We start from the raw sequence: 24436 nt of genomic DNA, 5'->3' as shown, positions 1-24436 counted from the left end.
TTTGTTTTTTTTTTTTTTTTTTTTTTTTTTTTTGCTGACCTTGTTGGACAGCTAATACTGTTTCTGGGAAATAAGAGAAACAAGCGGCTCATTGTTGGCAGGAGCTGAGAGAGACACAAGAAGGGAGAGAGACGTGTCTGCAGCCCTTTTTTCCTCTTCATTGTATCGTGACTGAGTCAAGGCTGACCGTGGCTGGATTTTTCTTCCTACCTCTGTAGACATGTGTTTTCTATCAGACAGGGCTGCGTGACACCTGACATTGGCCAGTTCACATGAGTTAAGCCATGTACGGCCCATAAACAGAGAGGAAAAGACCCACAGCTGTACTCAGATGCTCTTGACGCTGAAATATTTTTGAAGCTTGGTGTGGCTGGGTCTGCACATATGTCAGAAACGATTTACACCTGTATGTTTTGGCTTCTTGCTGTTGCATATCATTACTTTCCAAAATCTGCTGTGGCCAGAAGGTCTAGTGTTGCCTGATGGCAGCACCTTTTCTCGCTTAAACCTTCCTGAATTATGAAATATAACTTTTCAAAGTTACCTGATGTGTCTTTTTTTCTTTTTTTTTTTTTAAGACTGAAGAAGCAGGGAGCCTGGGTGGCTCAGTTGGTAAAGCCTCTGACTTCAGCTCAGGTCATGATCTGTAGTCTGTGGGTTCGAGTCCTGTGTTGGGCTCGGTGCTGACAGCTCAGAACCTGGAGCCTGCTTCAGATTCTGTGTCTGCCTGTCTCTCTGCTCCTCCCCTGTTCACGCTCTGTCTTTCTCTCAAAACTAAACATTAAAAAAAAAAAAAAAAGGACTGAAGAAGAAAGCCCTATATCATTTTTTGTAAAACCAGAGCATACAAACATGTGGTTCATATTGATTTCATCATTTTGTAATAGTAAATAATTTAATTACTTTAGTCTACATTAGGCTTTTGCATGAAATTGGGAAATGATAGGGAAAAGGAAACACATCCTTGTCACTGAATTTATTTTTTTTAATGTTTTCTTTATTTTTGAGAGAGAGCAAGACAGAGTATAAGTAGGGGAGGGGCAGAGAGAGGGAGACACAGAATCCAAAGCAGGCTCCAGGCTCTGAGCAGTCAGCACAGAGCCTGACATTGGGCTCGAACTCACAAACTCTGAGATCATGACCTGAGCCGAAGTCAGACACTCAACCAGCTGAGCCACCCAGGTACCCCTCTTTGTCACTGAATTTAACTCAGTAAATACTTTTTGATTATTGAGGGTGAGCAGCACAGGGCAGCAACTGTGATCAGTGCAACTGATGCCAGCCATGGCATTCTAGCATATTCCGCAGGCTGCCTAGGTTTGTCACAGTCTATTCCTATAATTTGTGCAGTCATTTATCCTTCCAAGGGTCATCTCTAAAATGAGTGAATTGGCCTAACGTCACTGGTTTTAAATTGTGTCCCAAGATCCCATGCTACAATTTTAGAGGGATATGAGTGAGCAGAAGCTAAGCTTAGTTAGTATTTGGACTCCAAAAGCTGTCTGTTCAACAGATTTTTAAAGTTGGTTTAATATTTTTGTACAAGAGCTGAGAAATGCCTGTAGGAAAAGCAGAGTGAAAGCAAGACCAAGAGGATTTAGAGATGATCGTCAAAAAGGCCGCCATTTAAGTGCTCCCTTACCCACCGGTACCAGCTCAGGATCTAGGCTTGCTTTGAACTGAACTCCCTACACATGTGGGTTGCCTCTGTTTCATGTCATATGTCGGCTCTGGGGAAGGATCTTATTACTAACGAAATGTTTGAGAACCCTGGGCTACATGGACTCAGGTCCCTTCAGCTTGAACTTCTATGGTGATGGTACAAAGTTGGGTGAATATGTGGCCCCACCACCTGTAATGAGCATTGTGGGGAAAGTGAGTTTGTAAACCACTAATGATAAAACAGAGCAAAAGGAAATGGACATTGAGCAGGCACCTCTGCTCTGGATGTGAAGAGAAAACAGCCACAGAAATCTAGTATTCATTTAATATTCACTTGTAAAATAATAGGCGTAATGGTACTACCAATTTCCCACCCATGAGTCCTGAAACTTAGTATAGTATTTAGTGTCTATGCATCAGTAAGGCAGATCTGAAGTGCACTAAATTATTTTTGTTCTGTTTCTGTAATGAAAGTTCTTATCTTTGGTATTGGTTCCAAGGGGTAGGTGGAGACTTGGCTCCTTCTTTAGGTCCTACTTAGAAAGAGCACAAATCTGGCTCTCAGGAAGATGAGAATTGGTTCAAATCACAGAAGAGAATAGTTCGGTGTTTCTTAAAGGTGCTTTTCTTCAGCATGTATGGCCCAACCAAGAATCCAACAGGAAAGTTTTCCTGACTTTCAGACTTAATCAAGTGCATGCTTCTTAGTGATGCAATGCAGTGTCCTAAATAGTGCTTGATTTCCTTAAAAAGTTACAGGCTAAGTGGAGGAGTGGTATTTCCTCTCTGATTATCAGATAATGTGGATACCAAAGGACAGTCAACTAGGTGTCATCCATGGAGGACACAGTGAGAGCTAGTCTGGATGGACTGCCTTGCTGTGGTTCAACATATCAAATGGTTAACTTCATCCTGGCATTAGTTCTCTTTGTAAGGAAACACATTCGAATAGAAACTGGAAACTTGGGGTCGGGGGTGGGGGTTCTACTTCCACGAGTTAGCTCTGGGACCATGATGGTCACAGCCTAGGGGACCAACCACCCCATCTGCCTGGACTCTCCCAGCGGTAGCCCTGATATCCCGTGTTGCAGGAAACCCCTAAGTCTCTTGTCAGATCAGGACAGTTGGTTGCCCTTTGTGACAGACCTCAGCTCCAGCTTTTGCAGAGCAGGGACAGAAAATGAAGTGATTCTAAAGGTCATGATTCAGGAGCCCCTTGTGACACCCTCTTGTAGGGTAGTTATGTGTTTGGAAGGTGCTTCTCATGCAATTTATATAAACTTAAAAAAAAATTTTTTTAATGTTTTATTTATTTCTAAGAGAGAGAGAGAGAGAGAGCGACAGCATGAGGGTCAGAGAGAGGGAGACACAGAATCCGAAACAGGCTCCAGGCTCTGAGCTAGCTGTCAGCACAGAGCCTGATGCGGGGCCCGAACCCACGAACCGTGAGATCATGACCTGAGCCGAAGTTAGACACTTAACCGACTGAGCCACCCAGGCGCCCTGCAATTTATATAAACTCATTAGCCCAGACATCAAACTGAGGACGTTCCCTGGATCCCAGATCAAGTGTGTATTTGAATGTTGCATATTCACCTGCTTTGAGGAAGCTGCAACCAGGTATTCAAAGCCTCTAAGTCAGCCTCTTTGAAGCTCTCCCACTCTCAAGGGAAAATGTTGGAAGGATTCTTTGGAACATTTAATGTTATTTTATCATAGGAGCAAGTAAAAAGAATCCCTCTAAAAAGATAGGTTATTTTGGAATATATGGAAGTAAAGTTAGTACAGTAAGGTTTTGTGACAACTGATACACGAGTTAAACCATCTTTGCAGTGTTCCTATCAGTCATTGCTTATGAAGAACTTAAGCAGAGATTCTGGTAGTCGTTTCTAACCCTTGTTTTCCCTGTGTTTTGTTTTTACATTCCTTTGTATCTTGAATAGCAGTTGGTCCATCTAGGCAAGTAAAACCACTTTGTTCAACATTCACCAGGCTGCTGTGTTCCTTTCTCTGGCTCCGTGTCCTACACATCTGCTTAGCTGACTGTAGGGGGCTTAGCACATAGTAAGAGCTTAATAAATACCAATTCATCTGCAGTTCAAATTCAACACTGCCAAGACATCTGCTAAGTTGCAGTGGATCAGCATTTCCCAGTATTCCTGCTCAGGAGAACGCTGGACTTCCAAGCTTGAGAAGAGCTGCATTTTATATTCCTTCTTGGAAAGTCTCACTCTCTGTTAGAGCCTTAAAGGCTCTGAGGAATCGTGCAATAAAATGAATTCTTTTAACTTTTCCCAATCTTATTTGACCAGGGAACACCTCTGGAAGCAGCTATTATTTTTTTTTTATTCTAGCCTAATATCTATTTGCTCCTATGGAACACACTATAGACCATGGTTTTTTGGTATTTATCCATTTTTTATATACTCTATAAATATTGTCCATTTTTATGTACCCTATAAAAATGAATAGTATTGAAGACAGTGTCCTGCCCAGTTCCTGGTATTTACTGAAGACATGCTTACTACACACACACACACACACACACACACACACACACACACACCAGTTTGTTTTTTTTTTAGAACAGTTTCAGGTTTACAGAAAAATTGAAAGATGGAATTCTCATACATACTCTCATTCAGTTTCCCATATTATTAACATCTTACATTAGTATGCTACATTTGTTATAATTGATGAACCAATATCAATACATTATTGTTAACTAAAATCCATACTTATTGAGATTTCCTTAGTTTTTCCATATCTTTTTCTGTTCCGGGGTCCTGTACAGAATACCACATTACCTTTACGTGTCATGTCCCCTTACGTTGTTCTTGGCCATGATAGTTTCTTAGACTTTCCTTGTTTTGATGACCTTGATAGTTTTGAGGAGTACTGCTTAGGAATTTTGAGGATTCCCCTCTGTTGGAATTTGTCTGATGTTTTTATCTGATTCAAGACTTGAGATGATGGGCTTTGGGGAGGAAGTGTTTTTTTTGTTACATCTTATCAAGGGTCATGCTATCACTATGACTTATCTTTGTTGAGGTTGACCTTGTTCATCTGGCTGATAGATAAGAGTCCTCTACTGTAAAGCTACTGTCCCCCTCCACCCATTCAATACTGTACTCTTTGTGAGGAGGTCAGTATATACAAACCACTGTTAAGGAGCAGGAGTTTTGCTTCCCCTCCTGGAGGACAGTATATTTACATTAAATTATTTGGAAGTCTTCCATTCAGGAGAGATTTGTCTTTTCTCCCCACATATATTTATGTTTTCAGCCTTGTGTTTATATGAGTGTGAGCTCATGCGTATTACATTTTTATGAAACTAATGAACCATAATCAGCAACATGTGACACTTTCTCCATTATTGGTAGAACAGAAGCACAGCTGGGGAGTAGGTACTTGAGTGCTCCCCAAATCCTAGAGTGCTTGAGGAGGCCTTCTCCCTCACTTCAGTGGAATTGTGCCTCTAACATGTTGACAGAATCATGTATTTTTAAAGGTTCAACTTAAGGGGCGCCTGGGTGGTTTAGTCGGTTGAGCATCCTTCTTCAGCTCAGGCTGTGATCTCATGGTTCCTGAGTTCGAGCCCCGCATTGGCTCTCTGCTGGCGGTGCAGAGCCCTCTTTGGATCCTCAGATCCTCTGTCCCGTCTCTCTGCCCCTTCCCCACTCGTGCTCTGTTTCTCTCAAAAATACATAAACATTAGGGGGCCCTGGTGGCTTAGTTGGTTAAGCGTCCGACTTCGGCTCAGGTCATGAACTCGTGGTTTGTGAGTTTGAGTCCTGCATCGGGCTCTGTGCTGACAGCTCAGGGCCTGCAGCCTGCTTCAGATTTTGTGTGTGTGTGTCTCTCTCTCTGTCCCTTCTCCACTCTGCTTCTCTCTCTCTCTCAAAAATAAATACACAATAAAAAAATTTTTTTAAGTAAACATTAAAAAAAATAAAGTTTCAACTTGGAGTGTGAGGTATGGTAACCCATCCATCAGCTGAGAAATTTGTCAGAAGGAAAAAGGAGGCTGAGAATGAGATGAAAAATGCATACCTAGCTACAGACTTTCCTCTTTTCTCTCCCCAGACACACAAGTGAATTGGGGAGGAGGACTTGAAGGGAATAAAGTAATTTCTGTGTCTTTCTAGGTCTTTGGCTTTCAGAACTCTGTTGTCCTTTCCATAATCTACTCAGAGCCAGCTCCGTCCAGGCCAGTGATGGGTTTTGTAGTTGAACCTAACCCCTTAAAGTTTTGTTTTCTTCACTTGGCATTGTGCATGTGTGTGTCTGTGTGTGTAACCAAAGCCTATTTTTAAAATGAGGGAAGCGAGCCCAGGACACAGAATGGCAAGTCACTGAACATCTCTGAGGCCAAAAAGACGTTTGTCAAACATTCCAGGAGGCGCACTGGGCAGCCTCTGATTCACTGGCCTCCCTCGTCGTCTGCAGCTCCTGGCCTGGAGAAGCCGCCAAAGCACTTTATGGACTATCGCTTTCTATTCCCTTGTGCTGCAAAAGGCAAAAGTTCAGGGGCAGAGCCTTTACCTTTTTTTACGTGTTTGTTTCTTAGGTAAAAAATGATGTGTGGGCTTAGAACTGAGTTCAGGGACCTTCCTGTCCTTGAGCCTACTCTTGGAACAAGCGTTTTTGCTGGAACAGTCCACAGGGCTCATCAGTGTACAATGCCCTTGGCAGCATTAACCAAAGGGTTATATCCAACATGGATAGTCACCCGCCGCCACACCCCATTCCTATGCGGACTATTTATTTCACCAAGGACACAGTCATTGATTTAAAAGAGTGTTCGGATCTCAGATGCTGTGCAGTTTGTTTTACTCTGTTTTCCTTTACTCTAAATGATAGCAGTGAAATGTTTCTGGCCACGTAGCTGCTGAGCATGGTTATATTGATTTCCAAAAACAGAAGAGAAGCCAATTATTGAAGGGGGGAAAAAAAAGGAAAAGGAGATGAAAACAATGAAAAAGATAAATGCGGATTTAAATGTGAATTCTGTGTCTCTTGGAAGGAAAAAAAAAAGATGTCTCTGCTTTAGTTTTCATGCATTCCTGCTTCAATGGAGAAATCTTCTGTTTGGGTTATTCCTTTCTGTGGGGACTGGCAAAAGTGTAGAGCTGATGAGGCCTTTAGCCTTGTTGAGGCATTTAATGGCAGTCTGCCCTTCACTGGTTTGGCCTCAAAAACTGTATTTGGGATTCTCTGCCTGTCCTTTTTTTTTTTTTTTTTAAGCTGAACTGTTGTTCTCTCCCTAAATTGTTCCGGAATATTATCCCAAGAAGTGTCCTATTCATTGCAGATTTACATGTTTTGCCTTGTCGTGCTTTCCTGGGGACCTCCCCTCTGTTTATCTCTGTTTGGACCTTCTTTGCCCCCATTTTCTCTGAGTAGCTAACACAAGCAGTGGTTTTAAAGAATCTCAACCATCTGCAAGCTCAGAGAAGGTTCAGCAATCGTTCAAAATCAATTGTCCAGAGGCAGCAGAGTGGCAGGTTGAATCCTGGGCACCTCGGTGGACTCAAGATACCTGGCTTGTAGGCTCCTGACCATTTTATGACCTTGACCAAATCCACTCTTCCTTTGGGTGTTGGTTTCTGTCATCCCCACCAGGAGGAGCTGTACCAGGTGGGCTCTTGGCTTTGATGATCTTGATCATATTCTTAAGCCTTATTTGTTGTTTATCAGATAATTTGGGGGTTATCTCCTTACACTCCATCAAGAAAAAACTGAGTTTGATGCATACATGACCATGGTTTTTTTTTTTTATGGTTTTTAATTTTTTATATTTTATGTTTTATATAAGTAATAAATGCATATAGGAAAACTTCAAAATAGTACAGAAGAAGAAAGGGAAGATCTCTTCCCATCCCTGACACTTGTTTTCCTCTCCAGAGGCACCCACCAGTCTCTTGTGTATCCTCCTAGAGAGATTTGCTGTGTATGTACAATATGCTCTCTAGGGGCACCTGGGTGGCTCAGTTGGTTAAGCGTCCGACTTCGGCTCAGGTCATGATCTTGTGGTTCGCAAGTTTGAGCCCGGTGCCAGGCTCTGTGCTGACAGCTCAGAGACTGTGGCCTGCTTCAGATTCTTTGTCTCCTTCTCTCTCTGCCCTTTCCCCATTCACACCTTTGTCTCTCTCTCTCAAAAATAAGTAACATTAAAAAAATATATGCTCTCCCTTTCTAACTACAAGCAATAGCATGCTCACACATAGAGTTCTATCCCATGGATTTTTTTCCCCCTCTGAACAATGTTTCCTATATATTGCTCCCTCATTCTCTGGAATAGTTCTGTAGAATTCCTCTGAATAGATGGATCATAATTTCCCTTTGGTGGATAGAATTTTTAGACTTTTGCTATGATAGACAATACTGTGGGTGAATGTCCTCATACACAATTATGTTGGTGTATGTGCTTGACTTTGAAAACAAAACTCTTGTCTAAGTTCCACTCTTGTCTTAGTCACTCCAGTTAATAACTGGAGATGTGTAGTCTGCATGACCACATCTAAATTAAGTGGAAGAAAGCAACATCTCCCCCATTCCTCCCTATTGATGTCTCTGCGAGGGCGGGTGTTTGGAAGACCAGCGAGGGTGTGGTTCTAGAAGATCTCTTCTCCCAGGTCTCCAACTCCCCCAGATCAGGAGGCAGACGCTAATAAAATCTGCCGAGCAGCATTTGGTTCTGTGTGGAGTTGAGAAGGAGTCCATTGTGAGGGAACTTGGTGCAGCCTTTGTACATGGACAGGGCAGTCTTCCCAAGTCCCCGAAGATAGTCTTGCTCCAATGTATCTGTCACATCATTAACTTGCCAGACCCGAGTCACTTTTAAAAATTAATAACCTCTGTACTGCCAACAAACAGCCTCGCTTTTTTAACCTTCTTTTTCCTAATCTGGGGATTTCTGATTGGAAATATTCAATTTACAGATTTCTCTTTTTTGTGTATAGCCATTATGGCAGAAAAAAATAGGAACATTCTTTCTCAGAAGTTCAGAAACGACTGTCCCTGGAAATGATCACTCTTCTTCCATCTAAGCTTCCTTATGGCCTGAAAGAGGTCTTATTAATTAAGCCTTTCTGGATATCTGGACTTTGTCGTACTTTAATATGTATTCAAGAGCACTTCCCCTCGTGGTCGTGCGTACACAATCCCTGACCCCCTACCTAGACTTTCTAGTAGAGATTGTCAAATGCTCTAACAGTTTCTAGAATTTCGTGAGAGAAATGAAACCCTCATTTCCATTATTTCGCATCCATTGTGGCTGTGCTTTTTTTCTTTTCTTTCTTTTTTTCTTTCCTCTTCTCAAACTGAGAACAGAAGAAGTTGCCCACTGATTTCCTTCACCCATCCCATCGCGTTACTGAGTTTCCCTGTGTGTCAGGAATGGTGCCGGAAGGTGAGAGTTCTTTGTGGCAAGCTCGGTTCAGGAAGGGAAGCCTGCACCTGGTTAGGCAGAATATTCCACAAGAAGCCTTCCCTCCCCTTCAGGACCTCCTTGCTGAGTAGACAGTTGTCCATCTTTCCAGACCTTCCTTGAACCTTTCCTGTTTGTAACATGAGCAGCTTTGGGCCCAGGGCCCTGTGTTGATGACCCTGCTGTTTCAGTGGTAACTTTCTTGCTATTGAAGGCGACGCTGGCTGCCCTCAGTTTCGACAGCTGTTCCTGTTCTTCAGTGTAAGGGGTGGTGGAGGGCGGCCAAGGACGGTTGGAAGAGCAGGTAGACGGGACGTTAGGAGGCCTCCACTCGACTCTGGTTCCGCCTGTTGCTAACCAGAGCACACCCCTTTACCTCTCTTAGGTTTCAATCTCTTCCATAAACTAAAACGATGGACTAGATGGACTAGATAATTTCTAAGCATCCTGGCAAAGCCTAACCCTCTAGCATTCCACAGCTCCATATATAAATTCACCTCATTTCTTCACACATTCCTTCCAACAGCCTGTTAATTCCTGTGAGGGCAGGAGCTATTTATCCAACTACAAGCCCAGTGCCTGGCACACAGGAAATGCAATAAAGATTTGAGTGGATTATAAATAAGTTTTTAAAAAAAGAATGCTTTTACCCTACCCCCATCCGGAGGAAGTTCCTGCTGCGGAATTAATTGTTGCATGAGAACACCAATTTGTCTACAGAAAATCTGTGTTAGTATCTTTCGTGTGTGCGTGTGTGTGTGTGTGTGTGTGTGTGTGTGTGTGTGTGGTATGGGTCTGCATATACATTTAATATATAGTTGATTAGGCTACTTGAAAATTCATTTAAGAAAAGTTAGTTATAAAACATGTTTCTAACATGATGTCCATAGCAAACTGAAGATCTAAAATATTTAAACGTTTAGACTTTAAACAAAATATACCCGGGTGCCCGGGTGGCTCAGCTGGTTAAGCATCTGACTCTTGATTTTGGCTCAGGTCATGATCTCATGGCTCATGAGCTTGAACCCTGCATTGGGCTCTGCACTGATGCCGTGGAGCCTGCTTGGGATTCTCTCTTTCTGCCTCTCTGCTGCTCCCCTGCTCACTCACACACTTTCTCTCAAAATAAATAAGCTTTAAAAAATGCCAATAATTTTCTTTTTTAAAGAGAGTGATACCAAATATAACAAAAATCAAGAGTTTTTCTGCAGAAATGAAGTATGTAAAACTATATGTTGTTTTGGGTCCTATTGATCTAGGAGCAAATAGAAAAGCATGGTTTTCTTTATAACAGGATATTACCTAAGCAGAAGTTAAGCACATTTGACTGATTCACTGTTTTAAGAAAAACTGGCGCTTTTTAAAAATATTTTTTTGTGTGTGGGAATGCCAATTAGAGAATTTAGTAAAGGATTCTAAAATTCTTTTTTAAATTTTTATTTTTAGGAGAGAGAATGAGACATAGGGTGGGAGTGAGGGGAGGGTCAGAGAGAAAGGGAGACACAGAATCCAAAGCAGGCTCCAGGCTCTGGGGTGTCACCACACACTCAAGATCGTGAATCTTGAGATCGTGATCTGAGCCGAAGTTGGACACTTAACCAACCGAGCCACCCAGGCGCCCCAGGGGGTACCCTTTTTGCACAAAGCATCAATGGTGTCCTGCTTCTGTGTAGGCCCCTAGTCTAGGTGCTTTGTTTTACGTCTTGCTTGTCAGTAACTCCTCCATCCTAGATATTATTGTACAGCACTATGTATCTGTAAGCTCATGTTCTTCCTAGCTCTGCTGTAAGCACGCAGGTTGAGAAGTGCACACACACCCAGATGTCCTACTGAAAATTACATCATATGTTGTGGTAACCTTTTGTGGAATTAACTTTTGACCACTATGTTCTTAAAGGCTTAACATGTGCTCTAGACACAGGGAAGGTGTGAAATAATTTTTAACAGGGCACAAATGCTGAGATTAGATGAGTCAGGAGTAGGGTCAGTATCTGAGCCTCCATGAATTGAATTAAGGTAATAATTGCTTAAACATTACTGATTAACAAGAAAGTACCTTGGAAGGAATCTTGGGAATCTATACTCCAAAGCACAGAGCATTCTGATGGTCTTTTTCTGATAAGGTATTATAGGCCCTGTTCAATAACTTCCTGTGTGTTCTCTCTCACAGTGATGAATCACCAGCACCAACAGCAAATGGCCCCCACTACCCTGAGCCAGCAGAACCACCCAACTCAGAATCCACCCGCAGGGCTCATGAGCATGCCCAATGCGCTGACCACTCAGCAGCAGCAGCAGCAGAAGCTTCGGCTTCAGAGGATCCAAATGGAGAGAGAGAGGATTAGAATGCGCCAAGAGGAGCTCATGAGGCAGGTACGGCCTTCTGTGGTGCCTTCTGGGGGCTCCATGATCTTTGATGCCAAGGCTGGAGGGTAGGTGGCTGCTGGCCTTCAGGGTCAATCTCTCTATAGAAGCATTAAAGGCCCAAAGCCTACTCCAAACCATATGAGGAGAACCCAGTTTTTTTTCTCCCAGCATCTACCTGCATTGTCTTCAGAGCCAGAGATATGAGTACAGTAATTAGGTATATTAGCATGGCTGCCTTTGGGGTCTACTGCTAATAGTTAGGAAGAAAGGAAGACTGTGTTCCAAGTATCTATTGTGTAACGTATTATCCCAAAACATGGAGGCTTAAAAGAGTTGCTGTGTTATAGCCACAGTTCTGGGGGTCAAGAATCTGAGCAGGTTTCAGCCAGCCTGTTCTTCTGCTCTATATGGTATTGACAGAGGCCACTTAGTAGTATGTAACTGGGAGGTGGGTTGGTCTGAAGGGTCCAAAATGGCTTTACTCAAGTGCATGGCATCATGATGAAGATAGCTGGAAGACTGGTCTTGGTTGGGACTAAAACCGGGAGCCTCTAAATATGGCATCTCTAGCTAGCACGGCAGTCTCACTAGTAGGACATATCGCATAGCAGCGTGGGTCTCCCAGAGAGAATGTTCCAAGAAACAAGAAGTCAAAGCCGCCAGTGTCTTCCGTTCTGGTTCTGAAAACTGTCACCAAGTCACTTCCGCCATATGCTCTCAGTCCACAAAATCACAGATTTGCCCTAGATTAAAGTGGATAGTAGAAGGGGACGTTCCACAGACAAAATGACAAAGAATTTGCCACCATCTTTGGTCTACCGTGGAGCATGAGAAAGAATTACAGAAAACTGAGGGAGAATGAGAAAAGAAAGTGTTTGCACGTGGGCTCTGATAGAGTGGGTATTGATTAGGCACCTTTGTGCCATACTCCATTCATCCATCCTTCATTCATTTATTCAGTCAGTCAGTCAGTCAGTCAGTGGATAGAATGTTGCTCTGTGTTCTCTGAGGGTCCAGGGTCAATACAGCACTTCAAAAAATGAACATCTCTGAAGGAACCCACAGTTTTCTGCCTCCTTGGTTGCTTGTGGTTGGTGTGTGTAAGAATAGAATTATTTCTTCTGTGTTGCTAAACTAATGTAGCCTATGTGTTTAGGTCACATAAATTTTGCTGGCTGTATTTTAGGGAGGAAAGCTTCAGTCTATTGTTCTATTTCTTCAGACTTTGCTGTTTGACTAACATGAAGCAAGGTACATGGGTGGCTTCCTTTCACTTGTTTAAAGAAATAATTAGTTTTAACTGTTCAGAGAGCTTTCTTGCAAGCGTTGGGGGGGGGCGTATCATGGTAAACACTGCTTTTTCTTTTAGTTACTTCTCATACTTTAAAAAATTACATTGACTTCTATAAATGAATAATGTTATTTCCCATGAAATAAACTCAAGGGTGAAACTGTGTATACTGTGTGAAGTTTTAAAGACACGGTAAATTAAAATAATTCTTTAGAATTATTTTTGCCTTTGAAATGAGGGAAGTAAATTAAATTATGCTTTGTTGTTCAGTAGAACTATCCTCTGAATTTGAGGAATACAACTTAATAATGTAACTACAGTTGTGCCTTTTTCTCTGAGGACTTATGTCTGAACTTTCATGGTTATTTCAGGATAACAGTTGTTTATACTGTTTTTAGATATACAGTATCATGTTTCTTAGCAGGAAGTAATTGTATTATTTTTTGTCTTAGGATAATAACACCGTTTCGGATATTTTTTCTAATTTATAATATAGAGTAAATTAATTAGTATTGTCGTAGCATGTATAAGTTTCCTTTTATTTTACATGTAAATGACCGTTAGCAAGTTGTGTTTTTCTTACACAAAGCTATCCCCATTCTGCAAAGAAAGGCTTGTTTCTCAGTTTCTGCCCCTTTCTTTGTTTCTCTTTCCCTTGCCCCACCTCTTTCTTTCCCACAGAAAGTATTTCTGCAAAGGGGTGGGGAAAAGTGCCCCAAATTGTTTCCTTTATTCCAACCATAGGTCCCTTTGAACCCTAATGTAGTATTGATGGTTCGTATTACAGAAATGCCAACCAAGTTCATTAAATACTGATCCCACGAGGCCGCGGCACTAGGAGCATTTTGCTGCATCGTATTGTACAGTTCTGCTGTACAGCACAGTGGGGAGAAACATCCAGATTTGCTCACGGAGGCTCCCATAGTTCAGCTCTGACTGTGTGCATGCATGTGTGTGCGTGTGCGTGTGCGTGTGTGTGTGTGTTGTAGCTAGGAGGAGGAAAGGCAATGGAATGGGTGGTTCTGATGTCTTTATTTTTATTATGGAATACAGGAAAAAAGCCCTAAAGAAATGTTTTAATCAGAGAAGGTTCCCCCCACTCCCATCCAGAAGCAGCCTGCTTCTCAGTGTCAAAGATTCTATTTAAGGCCATACAGTAAAGAGTGCTGGAGTGTTCTCTGATAGTTTTCTGGGGCACTTGCCAAGTTGCTTAATTGTTCAGGTGTGGATTATGTCTATCATCTTGGTGGGGTTTTTTTACTCCTCCTCCTCCTCTTCCTCCTCGTTTTTCTTTTTGGTGATTTCCCGCCTTACTATTTGCACTTAAGCCAGGGCAGGGAGAGGGAAATGGACTGTCAACAGAGGTGATATTTGGCTCACCTGTTTAGCTGCCTTTTAGAATTTGGTAGAAAACAGGAATAAGGGTAGAGGAAATGGTGGTCCTGATGAGGTCTGAAGATTATCTGTAGACTTCCGGTTGTTCAGCCTGTCCCACGGCCGTGTCCCTGGTAGTAAACAACTGCCTCCGTATTCTTTGCTCTCTGGGCAGTTTGTAACAGCATGGCTCTCCTCTTGCTTGGCTGAAGGCCCCAGCAGCCCAGGCTGCTCTGGGGCCTTGCCTCGCAGGCACCCTTGACCTACCTGCAGTTCTGTTAAGAGAGAATTTCCAGGAGAGAGGCTCCTTCCTATTTCTTTTTCTTTTTCTTTTTTTTTTTCTTTTTTTTAACATTTACTTATTTTTGAGAGACAGAGAGCATGAGTGGGTGAGGGGCAGAGAGAGAGGGAGACAACAGAATCTGAAACAGGCTCCAGCTCTGAGCTGCCAGCACAGAGCCTGATGTGGGGCTCGAACCCATGAACCGTGAGATCATGACCTGAGCCGAAGTTGGATGAACCACCCAGGCACCCCTGCCCCTTCCTATTTCTATCTCTGTAGTGAGAAGGGAGGTTGGTAAAATTTAATGAGTAGATGAACTTATTCTGTAATTCTTGGGAAATCACTATTCTGAAAATTAAAATAGGTGTGAAAGCTCCTTATAAATTAAATACTATATAGGCATTTGGTTTCATTTCTCCTTCCTTTTCCTTCTTCCATGCCATTATTCCTCTAAGTATGTAGTCTGACGATGTTGCACTGTAGAGAAAACAACTCGTGGGGCGCCTGGGTGGCTCAGTCAGTTAAGTGTCTGATTTCAGCTCAGGTCATGATCTCATAGTCCGTGGGTTCGAGCCCCACATCGGGCTCTGTGCTGACAACTCAGAGCCTGGAGCCTGCTTCAGATTCTTTGTCTCCATCTCTCTCTGCCCCTCCCCCCACTCACTCTCTGCCTCTGCCTCACAAAATAAAAAAAATAAAGACATAAAAAAATTTTTTTAAAGAAAACAACTCGTCAGTCTTCCCTGCACCATCTGACATATACCTCATAATGCCCAGGGCTCAAATGTTAACCATTGTCACTGAAATCATGTAGAATATTAACAAAGGGATTTAAGGAAATTTTGATTACAGATCTCAGGTAAGCCTTCATTATTTCAGGATAGAAAATTATTTTTCATTCTTTCTTTTATCTTCTTATTTATCCAACCAACATTTAAGTAGTGAAAAATAACAAAAAGATAAATGGGACTTGGATGCCCTCCGATAACTTGTATTTTCACAGACAGGCAAAGTGATTAAATGAACTAAGCCAAATTTGTGGCCAGAAGGGTAAATTCAAACTATTTCCTACTTGCCGTCTTAAGAGTTTCATTCCTAGTACAGGGGCCAGACACACCACAGCACAGAGCTGTATTAAAGTGAGCCTAAGACACTTCATTATTTCTTTTCGATGTCCCCTAAGGCTAACAAGTTGTTGAACAGCCACAGAATTATAATCAAAAGGCTGTGAGATTTTTGGTGTTTCCCTGTATTAGTAATTTTCTTATCTTTTATTATTTAAATGTTTATTTATTTTTGAGAGAGAGGATGGGGAAGGGGCAGAGAGAGAGGGAGCAGAATCCGAAGTGGACTCCAGGCTTCAAGCTGTCAGCACAGGGCCCAATGTGGGACTCGAACCCGTGTACCGTGAGATCATGACTTGAGCAGAAGTTGAATGTTCAACTGACTGAGCCACCCAGACGCCCCAGAAATCTTCTAAAGTAGGAGAGTTTCATTAAAAATCATCCCTACAATTTCACATTGGCTCTCTGTAGCAACAGTTGACCTTCTTGTATCCGATAACTGATGATTTATCTTGTTAAACTTATCTTAGTTTGGGCAGGCGCTCCAAACTAAGGAGTACCCGGACAGGCTCAGGGGAGTCCCGCCCGGTCTGCGGCACACAGTCACAGCAGAGGGGTGGATGCTCCCCTGCTTTCAACAGGCATCTATCACACACATTGTGGAGAGTGCATTTTTGTGAAAGACATTCTCCGCTGTCCATGATCATGAGTTTTATTTTTTGCGAAGTTTCCCAAACACGAAGAAGCAGCTTCAGGTTGATGAGAGAAATGGCAACTTGAGAAGAGAAAGCAATCTTAGTTGAAGGTGTGCTTCCCGGTATCTTCATATTTTTAAAAAAGAAGTTTGCATTCAGTTTGTGACATTTTTTTTCTTTTTAATTAGAAAAATATGATACTTTTAATTTATAAAGATATAATTGACAAAGGCTTTTTTCTGATTGAGATGAAAGAAAGCATGCTCTAAGTGAAAGAGGCCAGAACCAAACACAAGAACATATGATGTATGATTCCATTTATATGAAATTCTGGGAAAAGGCAAAACTATAGGAACAGAGAATGGAAGTGGTTGCCGGGGTTAGGGGTAGGGATGGGCTGCCTGCCAAGGGGCAGTACTAGGGAATTTTGGGGGTGGTGGCACAGTTCTGTAGCTTGATTGGGGTCATTATTTCACAACCCCATGGATTTGTCAAAACTCAGAAATGTACACCACAGAGCACCTGGGTGGCTCAATTGTTAAGCATCTGACTTCCGGCTCAGGTTATGATATCACAGTTCGTGAGTTCGAATCTCACATCGGGTGATCTCGAGCCCCGCTTTAGGGGAGCACGAACCTGGCTTTGGGTGAAACACGAGCGCTGCTTCGGATGAGCCCTGCTNCCCCTTGTGGGATTCTCTCTCTTTCTCTCTGACCCTTGCTCACTTGCACCCTCTCTCTCTCAAAAAATAAGAATAAAAAATTAAAAAAGTGTACACCACAAAGAGTGAACTTTACTATATACAGATTAAAATAACAATAAAGTAAAATCATCATACAAGAAAGACAAAACACATTCATTGTAAAACAGTGTTTAAAGGACTCAAGAACATAATAATCACTCATCATCTACTTTGAGAGAGTGGCTATGACATTGCTGGTGATTCTTCTCCATTCTTTGTGTGTTTCTGTGTTTTTTTCTAAAAACAAAATTGGTAGCATGTCATACTCCCCACTTTGTTATTTCTTCTTCTTAATATATTGGGAAGCCATTTTTTATTCTGTATCAGCCACGGAAGTGGTGCCGTGACTTTGGATGTACGTATTGTAAGCTGCTGGGGATCCTTTTCTACAACGGGGCTGGACAGAATTTTCAAAATACCGTGAACCACACATGCCCACAATAACTGTAGAATATTCTGTTACAGCTTAAAAATCAACACAGTATTTGCTCAGTATCATGAAGGGCATGTTTGCAACTTTACCCAATGAAATGGAAAATTTTGGTAACTGGTAAGAAATCGAGAAGCAGGCTTCTCAGTCAGTATTTACTCATCTAAAAGAACAATTCCTTGACATGAAAACAGAGTCATGACTTTATCTGAGCAGAGTATTTCTTTTCCTGTGTGTTATTCATATAAGCTGGGAGGCCTTCTGCGTGAAGATTTTAACCTCCAGGGCTTTCTGTTAGCCCCCAGGGCCTGGAAGCTTCTTAAGTGGAGAAGCCTCCGCTCCCCCTTGTCCCTTCTCAGGGCCAGTGTTGTTGAGAAACCATTATTATTCCTAGACGAATTCAGCACTGCTTTTACCCTTGTCTCTCTCATAATTGGGGCTCCGGACGGGAGAATGTAGCTTGTCAAACAAAACTGCTGACTAAGCCTGGCCTCTGGTTGCCGGGCAACAGGGAGAGGACAGAGGGTTTGGGCGGGAGGCCTCTTTTGGAATTCTTCTGGCAGGTCTCACAGATTTCTCTGAGGCCTGACAGCCACTACGGGGTCCGGCTGGCCAGCTGGCCCGCCTCGAGCAGCCGTTCCTGACCGTGGGCCCAGGAGGGACACACCCGGCTGTGAGCAGCGCTGCTCTGAGAGAACGATCTCAAGTCTGGTTTTTGTCAAGTGAAGAATAGCTATTTAGAGCGGTTGAAAAGTGTCCTATGATGGCAGGTCGTGAAGCATAAATGGTGGCTGTTTCATAAAGCGTCTTCCCTTCTGCAGTTATAGTTTAACTTTTAGAAAAGCATTTCATACAGTTAGGTTTCAGGGTCAACTGTTGTCCAAGCAATATGTAAATCTATCTGTGATAGCCTAACTGCTTAAGTTCACTCATTCATTTGTTCAACAAACGCTCCAGGTACTAAACGCACCGCAGCGAGCACAAAAATGTGGTCCCTACTTTCTAGAGAGCATCAGTTCTAACTCCTGCCGGTGCTTCGTTTGTCTACAAGTCCCAGAAACAATCCGTTTTCTAAAATGACCCGGTGCTCCTATGTTGTTGAGGAATAATATCAATTCTTTATACAAGGACCTTTTTTTAAAACGGTATAAACTGAACACATGTTTAAAATAGAGGGTCACCAAGTTTGCACAAAGGAAGAACACAGCTTCATACTTCTGATCTTAATAAGATCACCAAGGTATGAAGAAATAGACCATTTCAAAATCCATTCAACTATTTTTTTTTAAGTGAAGAGAGAATATCTAAACTGTACTGTTTTCCTTAATGTGATTCTAAGGGACAACAGAGATTATAGAATAACACAAGATTCTTGTATCCATACTGAATGGAAAGAGCAACAAACAGGCCATGGGTAACCATTATGGACTCAACAAATGTTTTCCCCAAAGTGTGAGAGTTTCGACTGTTCTTTCATAGCGGCAGTCTGGCAGCTGAGAATGTATGATGAGGTATTTGAAAAAGGGAGGCTCCAGGAAATGTGACAATGGATTTCTAGAATCTCTTGGCATAGAGTTAAAAAGAAATTTACATTGGGAATTTTTTTTTTTCTATAAAGAAGGTAAATAATCCAGCATTCTGCCTCTGGAGTCCCTCAGGGTTTTGGCAGAGACAGCAACTTTTGTGCACCAGAGTAACTATTTTAATGTTAGGATTTCAAAATATTGTCTTTATTCTATGTTATTTTTTTCATTTGTTTCTACTCACCCCACCCTTTATAATTAAAACAAGCCAATCTTCCAGCCTTGTAGAATCCCTGGCCACACACACTAGAATCAAACAGGGCGCCCTCAGAAGGGGTTATTGTCATTCGTTTCTCTTTGAAGTACATTCCAGTGAGGGCCGGAGCTGGCTGGCTGCAGTCGCTTCCTCATCCAAGGATGGACAGGGCTGCAGGATGCTTTCAACTGCTGTTTACTTTCTCACCTCCTCTGTTGATTTATTCCACAGGCAAGCTTCAGGCCAGTGGGGAGCTGAAAGGCAAGGAGCTTTGGGGTTGGCGTCCAGGGACATCTTCAACTTACAGATCAGCGTTTATCTTTCACATCTCTCACCCTATTTTACACCCACCCCCTTCCCCAGCTGCTAGGAAAGGAGTTTGTTGTTGTATTATTATTTTTTTTAACCCACATATAATTATTCGTGTCAGGGACCTAGATGGACAACCACAAACTCTGAAAGAGAATCTCAAGCCCTCATTTTGCAACAGTCTTTCCACCCTCAGCTTGACTAGAGAAAAAAAATAAAGTTGTGGTGGAGGAGGGTAGGGGTCGGGATACTGGGAGCAGCTTTCCAGATCGTTCTGAAACTGGCCTTTCAAATCTGAACTTATAACTTTCTTTGATGTGTTGTGAATTCCCAGGACACTGGCTCCACCCGTATACGTTGAAAAGGACCACAGAATATGTCCAATTCAATCTTTTTCCCAGTTCAGGGAGGGAAACTGTGTTCAGGACAGTTAAACAAGCTGTTTCATCAAGTCCTCCTCTGAACTGCCTGAAGGAAGGGGGTTGGTATTTCCATTTTATAGCTGGGAAAATAGGCTCCAAGAAATGAAATAACTTGCCCACGCCCCACAGCCAGTAGGTGAAAGAGCCAAAAAGCTGAGGTCTCCTGACCTCAACCCTTGGTTTTCCTTTCTCTGCCACACACTGTCAGTGTGGTGGCTACAAAAACAGACTCTGGAGCCACATCTTGGGAAGGTTGCTTAACTTCTCCAAGCCTCAGTTTCCTCATCTGTAAAATGGAGACAGTTGGGTTGTCATGAGGATGAAATGCTAAAGTGCCCAGAACAGTGCTCCCTGCACAGTAAGTGATATGCAAGCATTAGCTGACATCTCTGCCTCCTCAAACCAGTCACACTATCAGTAACTCATTCTGTCAACTGCCTCACTGCCAGGTTCTTTATAAATGTGCTTTTAAATCTTTATAACAGCCCTGCAAGATGACACTTTTATTAGCAGTCTTATTTTTTTTCCCTCAGATGAATAAACCATGAAGAAAGGTTAAGAATTTAGCCCAACATGCTATAGTTAGGGAGTAGCCGAGCTGGGATTTGAACTCCAATCTTTCTGATTCCAAGCACACTTTTTCTCCCGTGCCCAGCGCTGGACATGTCTGATAGTATTTAACCTTCATCAATTGCTTGAGAATTTCCAACGGCCAGTAGCCCAGAGAACTGAGAAGAGCCAATCCCAGCACTCAACAAGATTGCTAACTGGAAAGCATTTCATCAGATCTGCCTCAAATCTGTGGTAGAAGGAACCCTTCCTTCTTCCATGTGATAGTCCATTATAGTTTGAGAGCCAAGGCATATCCCTGAAATCTCTTCTGGTTAAACATTTCCTTGCTTCTTAGTAAGTCATGAGACCCAGACCCCTTCTGGCCTGATTTTTCTCCTCTGGTCACTCGTTGCAAAGTGTGGGACAGAGACCTGGATGTAGCCTTGCATGTGGAGGTAGGAAGGTCTTTTGGAATACCTAGAGAAGCAATGCTGATCTGCTACTTGAAATGGAAAGGAGATTTGGAGTATGGAGATATCAAGGAGATAGAACCCACAAGGCTTGGCACTTGTCCACATCTTTCTTCCTCTGTAGAATCTTCTGTGAGGTAGGGTACTGTCCTGTGCTGTTCATTGCTGTGTCCCTACTGCCAAGAACAGTACCTGGGCACCTGGTAGCTTCCATAGTATTTTAAAAAAAAATAAATAACAGGTACAAAGGAATGAATTTTTAGGGGGGCTGAGGGATTTGGGGGACCTGGATTTTGAGCTGATAGGTGGTAATAGCTTTAGGAGAAAGCTTAAAGTCAGCTAGGAAGGGCTGCTTTGGGGCCAGATGAGGAGTGCATTGTGAGATGTGGGGTTTCAGATCCCAGCTGGATACGTTTATTGAGGACTCCAGGGCCGGGAGAGGGGAAGCTGGTGGCTTGCTGTGGTTCTGGTGGTCAGGGAAGGCATTCTGGAAAAGATGGAACAACAGAACCTCGAAGGGTGGTGGCAGTAGGGCTAAGTGAAGAGGGATGCAAAATATGAGGAGTCTAGGAAGTAGAAGGCTTGTTTGAGAGGACAAGGACCCTGGGAAGGCACCTGTGAATATACCTACTGGACTCGAATGGAAATGGGAGGTGAGAGTCAGACCAAGAGGCTCAGATGTGCCTCCAATCTCATCTTTATTCTCCTGCCTGGACTAGGGGGAGCCCCAGCTCGGGTTAGGGCAGCTGCCACACCCACTCTCTGAGTTGGTGGCCTGAGTCTAGTCCTAGACCGGCCTTGGCTGACTGAGCCTCTGTTTCCACATCCGTTTGCTTAGTCCAGTGCCACCATCTTCTGTCTGTGGTTTAGCTGTTTTACCTTCGTCAGTCTTGACTGCTGCTTCTTGGTCAAACCAAAGGCAGGCGTGTAGGGCAGCAGATGTCCTGTGGCAGCCAAAATCATACTGAGTCGGGCTTTAATTTTATACCTAAATTTAATTTTTTTAAAAATAAATCCTCCCTTGTTTGGATATAGACCTCTTAGTGATGTTAGCCCTTTTATTTCCAAACTTTGGGGTTTGTACTGCTTTTTTTTTTTCCCTCCCTTAATTCATGAGCAGAAATAGGAAAATACTTTCATTCAAAAAAGGTAGACTTTTAAAAATTCTAAATATGGAACTTATTAAATATAATTAGGTGAAGTGAAACTTCTTGCTATTCTCCATGTATATTAAAAACTAATTTTATGTTATACAAAGAAGTTTGCAGACCTCTCCTTATTTAAAAAAGGAAGGGAAGGATGGAGGGAGGGGAGAAAGGAAGAAAGGAGGAAAGAAAATTGTTCTTTTAGTTTTGCTGACTCACCATGATGAATTTCCCACTCGGGTTTAATCCTTCCAAGGTGAAAGTTGACCAAGAAGAAATGTCAAATCACTCATTGTGGATCAGTGCCACACGATAGCGTGGTTTCTAAGATTGTTTTTATTTTTGCTTTTGTTTTCTGGGATTGGGTACAGAACGTGAGGTAATAATAATATTACTTAGTTAACATTTATTAAATGATCTCGTGTGGGTAGAAGCTGTCATTATCCTCATTTTCCAAATGAGGAACAGAGAGGTTCACTGGCTGGGAGACGGCAGAGCCAGGATTCACATCCAAGCATCTGGCCCCAGAATTCTTGCTTCTGACTGTGCTGCCCCCCGGCTCATCTTCTATCTTGGGAGCAGGAAAGAGAGCAGTGGGACCACAACACAAGGACGGAGTTTGTGCCTGGCGAGTTGAGAGATGTATACATAGGGCGTTATTTTGCTCATTTGTGGTTGAAGATGAGAATTGAATGTTCTTTTCTTTTCTCTTTTATTACTAATCACAATTTAAAATATTCCCATTTGAACTCCAGTAATATTTTTCATTTATTCATTGAACAAATACTTATTGAGTATTTGTACTCAATACAAATACAGTACTACCTACTGTAGGCCGAGACTGTTCTAGGACGTGAGGATATAGTTGTGAACACGACAAATAAGATTCCTTCTCTCACGGAGTTTTCTAACACTCTAATGGGAAAGACATAGAAGTACTTAAGTTGCTGGGCACCTGCGTGGCTTAGTTGGTTGAGCGTCCGACTTTGGCTCAGGTCATGATCTCGCGGTTCATGAGTTTGAGCCTTGCGTCAGACTCTGTGCTGACAGTGTGGAGCCTGGAGCCTGCTGCAGATCCTGTGTCTCCCTCTCTCTCTCTGCCCCTTCGCCGCTCACGCTCTGTCTCTCAAAAATAAATAAATGTTAAAAAAAAAAAAACTAAAAAAAAAAAAGAAATACTTAAGTTGCTACGAAGAAAATTTCATGCAGTCTCTGAATAGTTAGCATTTGTAGGAGGCGGACAGTAGGTGAGGTATGAACTTTGGGAAGATCTGAGGAGCACATTCCAAGCAGAGGGAACACTTGGTACAGATGATAGCAGTGGGAGGAGCAGTGGGAAGGGAGTGAGTGAGGGGAGCATGTCAGACACAGGAGGAGAAGCGGACAGGGCTGCCACATTGGACTTTGTGGGGCACCATCCAGATGGGTGTAGAGGAGGTGCCCAACTGAGCTTATTGGGCTGCTGAGTTGAATAATTTGTAATCCAATCTTGGAAAGAGTATTTGCTCCCCCTATAATAACTTCCTAACTCACTCAAGTCTGATTGATATTTCAGAGTTATTATTCAGGTACATTCAACACACTTTCTGGATTCTTTCTCATTTGTCAGTCATTTGAAGGTGGAAGATGATAATGGGAGCCCCCTACAGATGGAACATAGCATTGCCTCTTTTGATGCCGTGGGGTCAGGCCTTCAAAATAGTTGGGGAAGTGACGATGCTGAGGAATGGAACTTCAGTTATCTTTAATTTATAATAGGGGGAACAGATGTTAATTGGCAGAAGGCACAGTGAAATGTATTCCCCAATATAGTACAGGTTCTTCCAGCTTTGGTTATTAGAGTTTTATTTATATCTTTTTGAGTTTTATTTATATATTTAACTACACACAAGCATTCTTGTAAAAACTTATATTGTGCCTATTTGAAACATGCCAGGAATAATTTAAATGAAGAGGAAAGTTTGGTCTATATATTTTATAGCTAGTTTGTATTTTTTATAGCTAGTTTTTGATATTTTTTCTTTTAAGCAAATTACTTTCATGTCATTATAGAAGACAAATAATTCATATATATTATGTACACATATTTTTTATGCAGTGAAGTTCCACAAATAACTCTTTTTCTATTCAAATTCAGACCACGTTGTGGGCGCTTGGGTGGCTCAGTCACTTAAGCTTCTGACTTCAGCTCAGGTCATGATCTTCCAGTTCATGAGTTTGAGCCCCATGTCAGGCTCTGTGCTGACAGCTCAGACCCTGGAGCCTGCTTTTGATTCTGTGTCTTCCTTTCTCTCTGCCCCTCCCCAGTTGGCACTGTGTCTCTCTCTCCCTCTCTTAAAAATCAATAAACGTTAAAAATTTTTTTAAAAAAATAATAAATTCAGACCATGTTGATATTGGAAATTCAACCAGTATTCTT

General features: G+C 42.3%; 1 protein-coding gene across 1 annotated transcript in view; it reads left to right on the top strand.

Annotated features, from left to right (window-relative positions):
- Positions 1–24436, top strand: part of WWTR1 (WW domain containing transcription regulator 1) — a 138750-nt gene that overhangs the window by 100177 nt on the left and 14137 nt on the right. Inside the window, 1 exon segment of the mRNA XM_077765890.1 lies at positions 11265–11467. Within this exon segment, the coding sequence (XP_077622016.1) occupies positions 11265–11467 (203 nt within the window).

This window comes from Crocuta crocuta, unplaced genomic scaffold (assembly GCF_008692635.1).
Source record: "Crocuta crocuta isolate KB4526 unplaced genomic scaffold, BGI_CrCroc_1.0 scaffold54, whole genome shotgun sequence".
NCBI classification, from domain to species: Eukaryota; Metazoa; Chordata; class Mammalia; order Carnivora; family Hyaenidae; genus Crocuta; species Crocuta crocuta.
The sequence above is the reverse complement of the archived record's forward strand: the minus strand, read 5'-3'. Positions and strand labels throughout refer to the sequence as shown.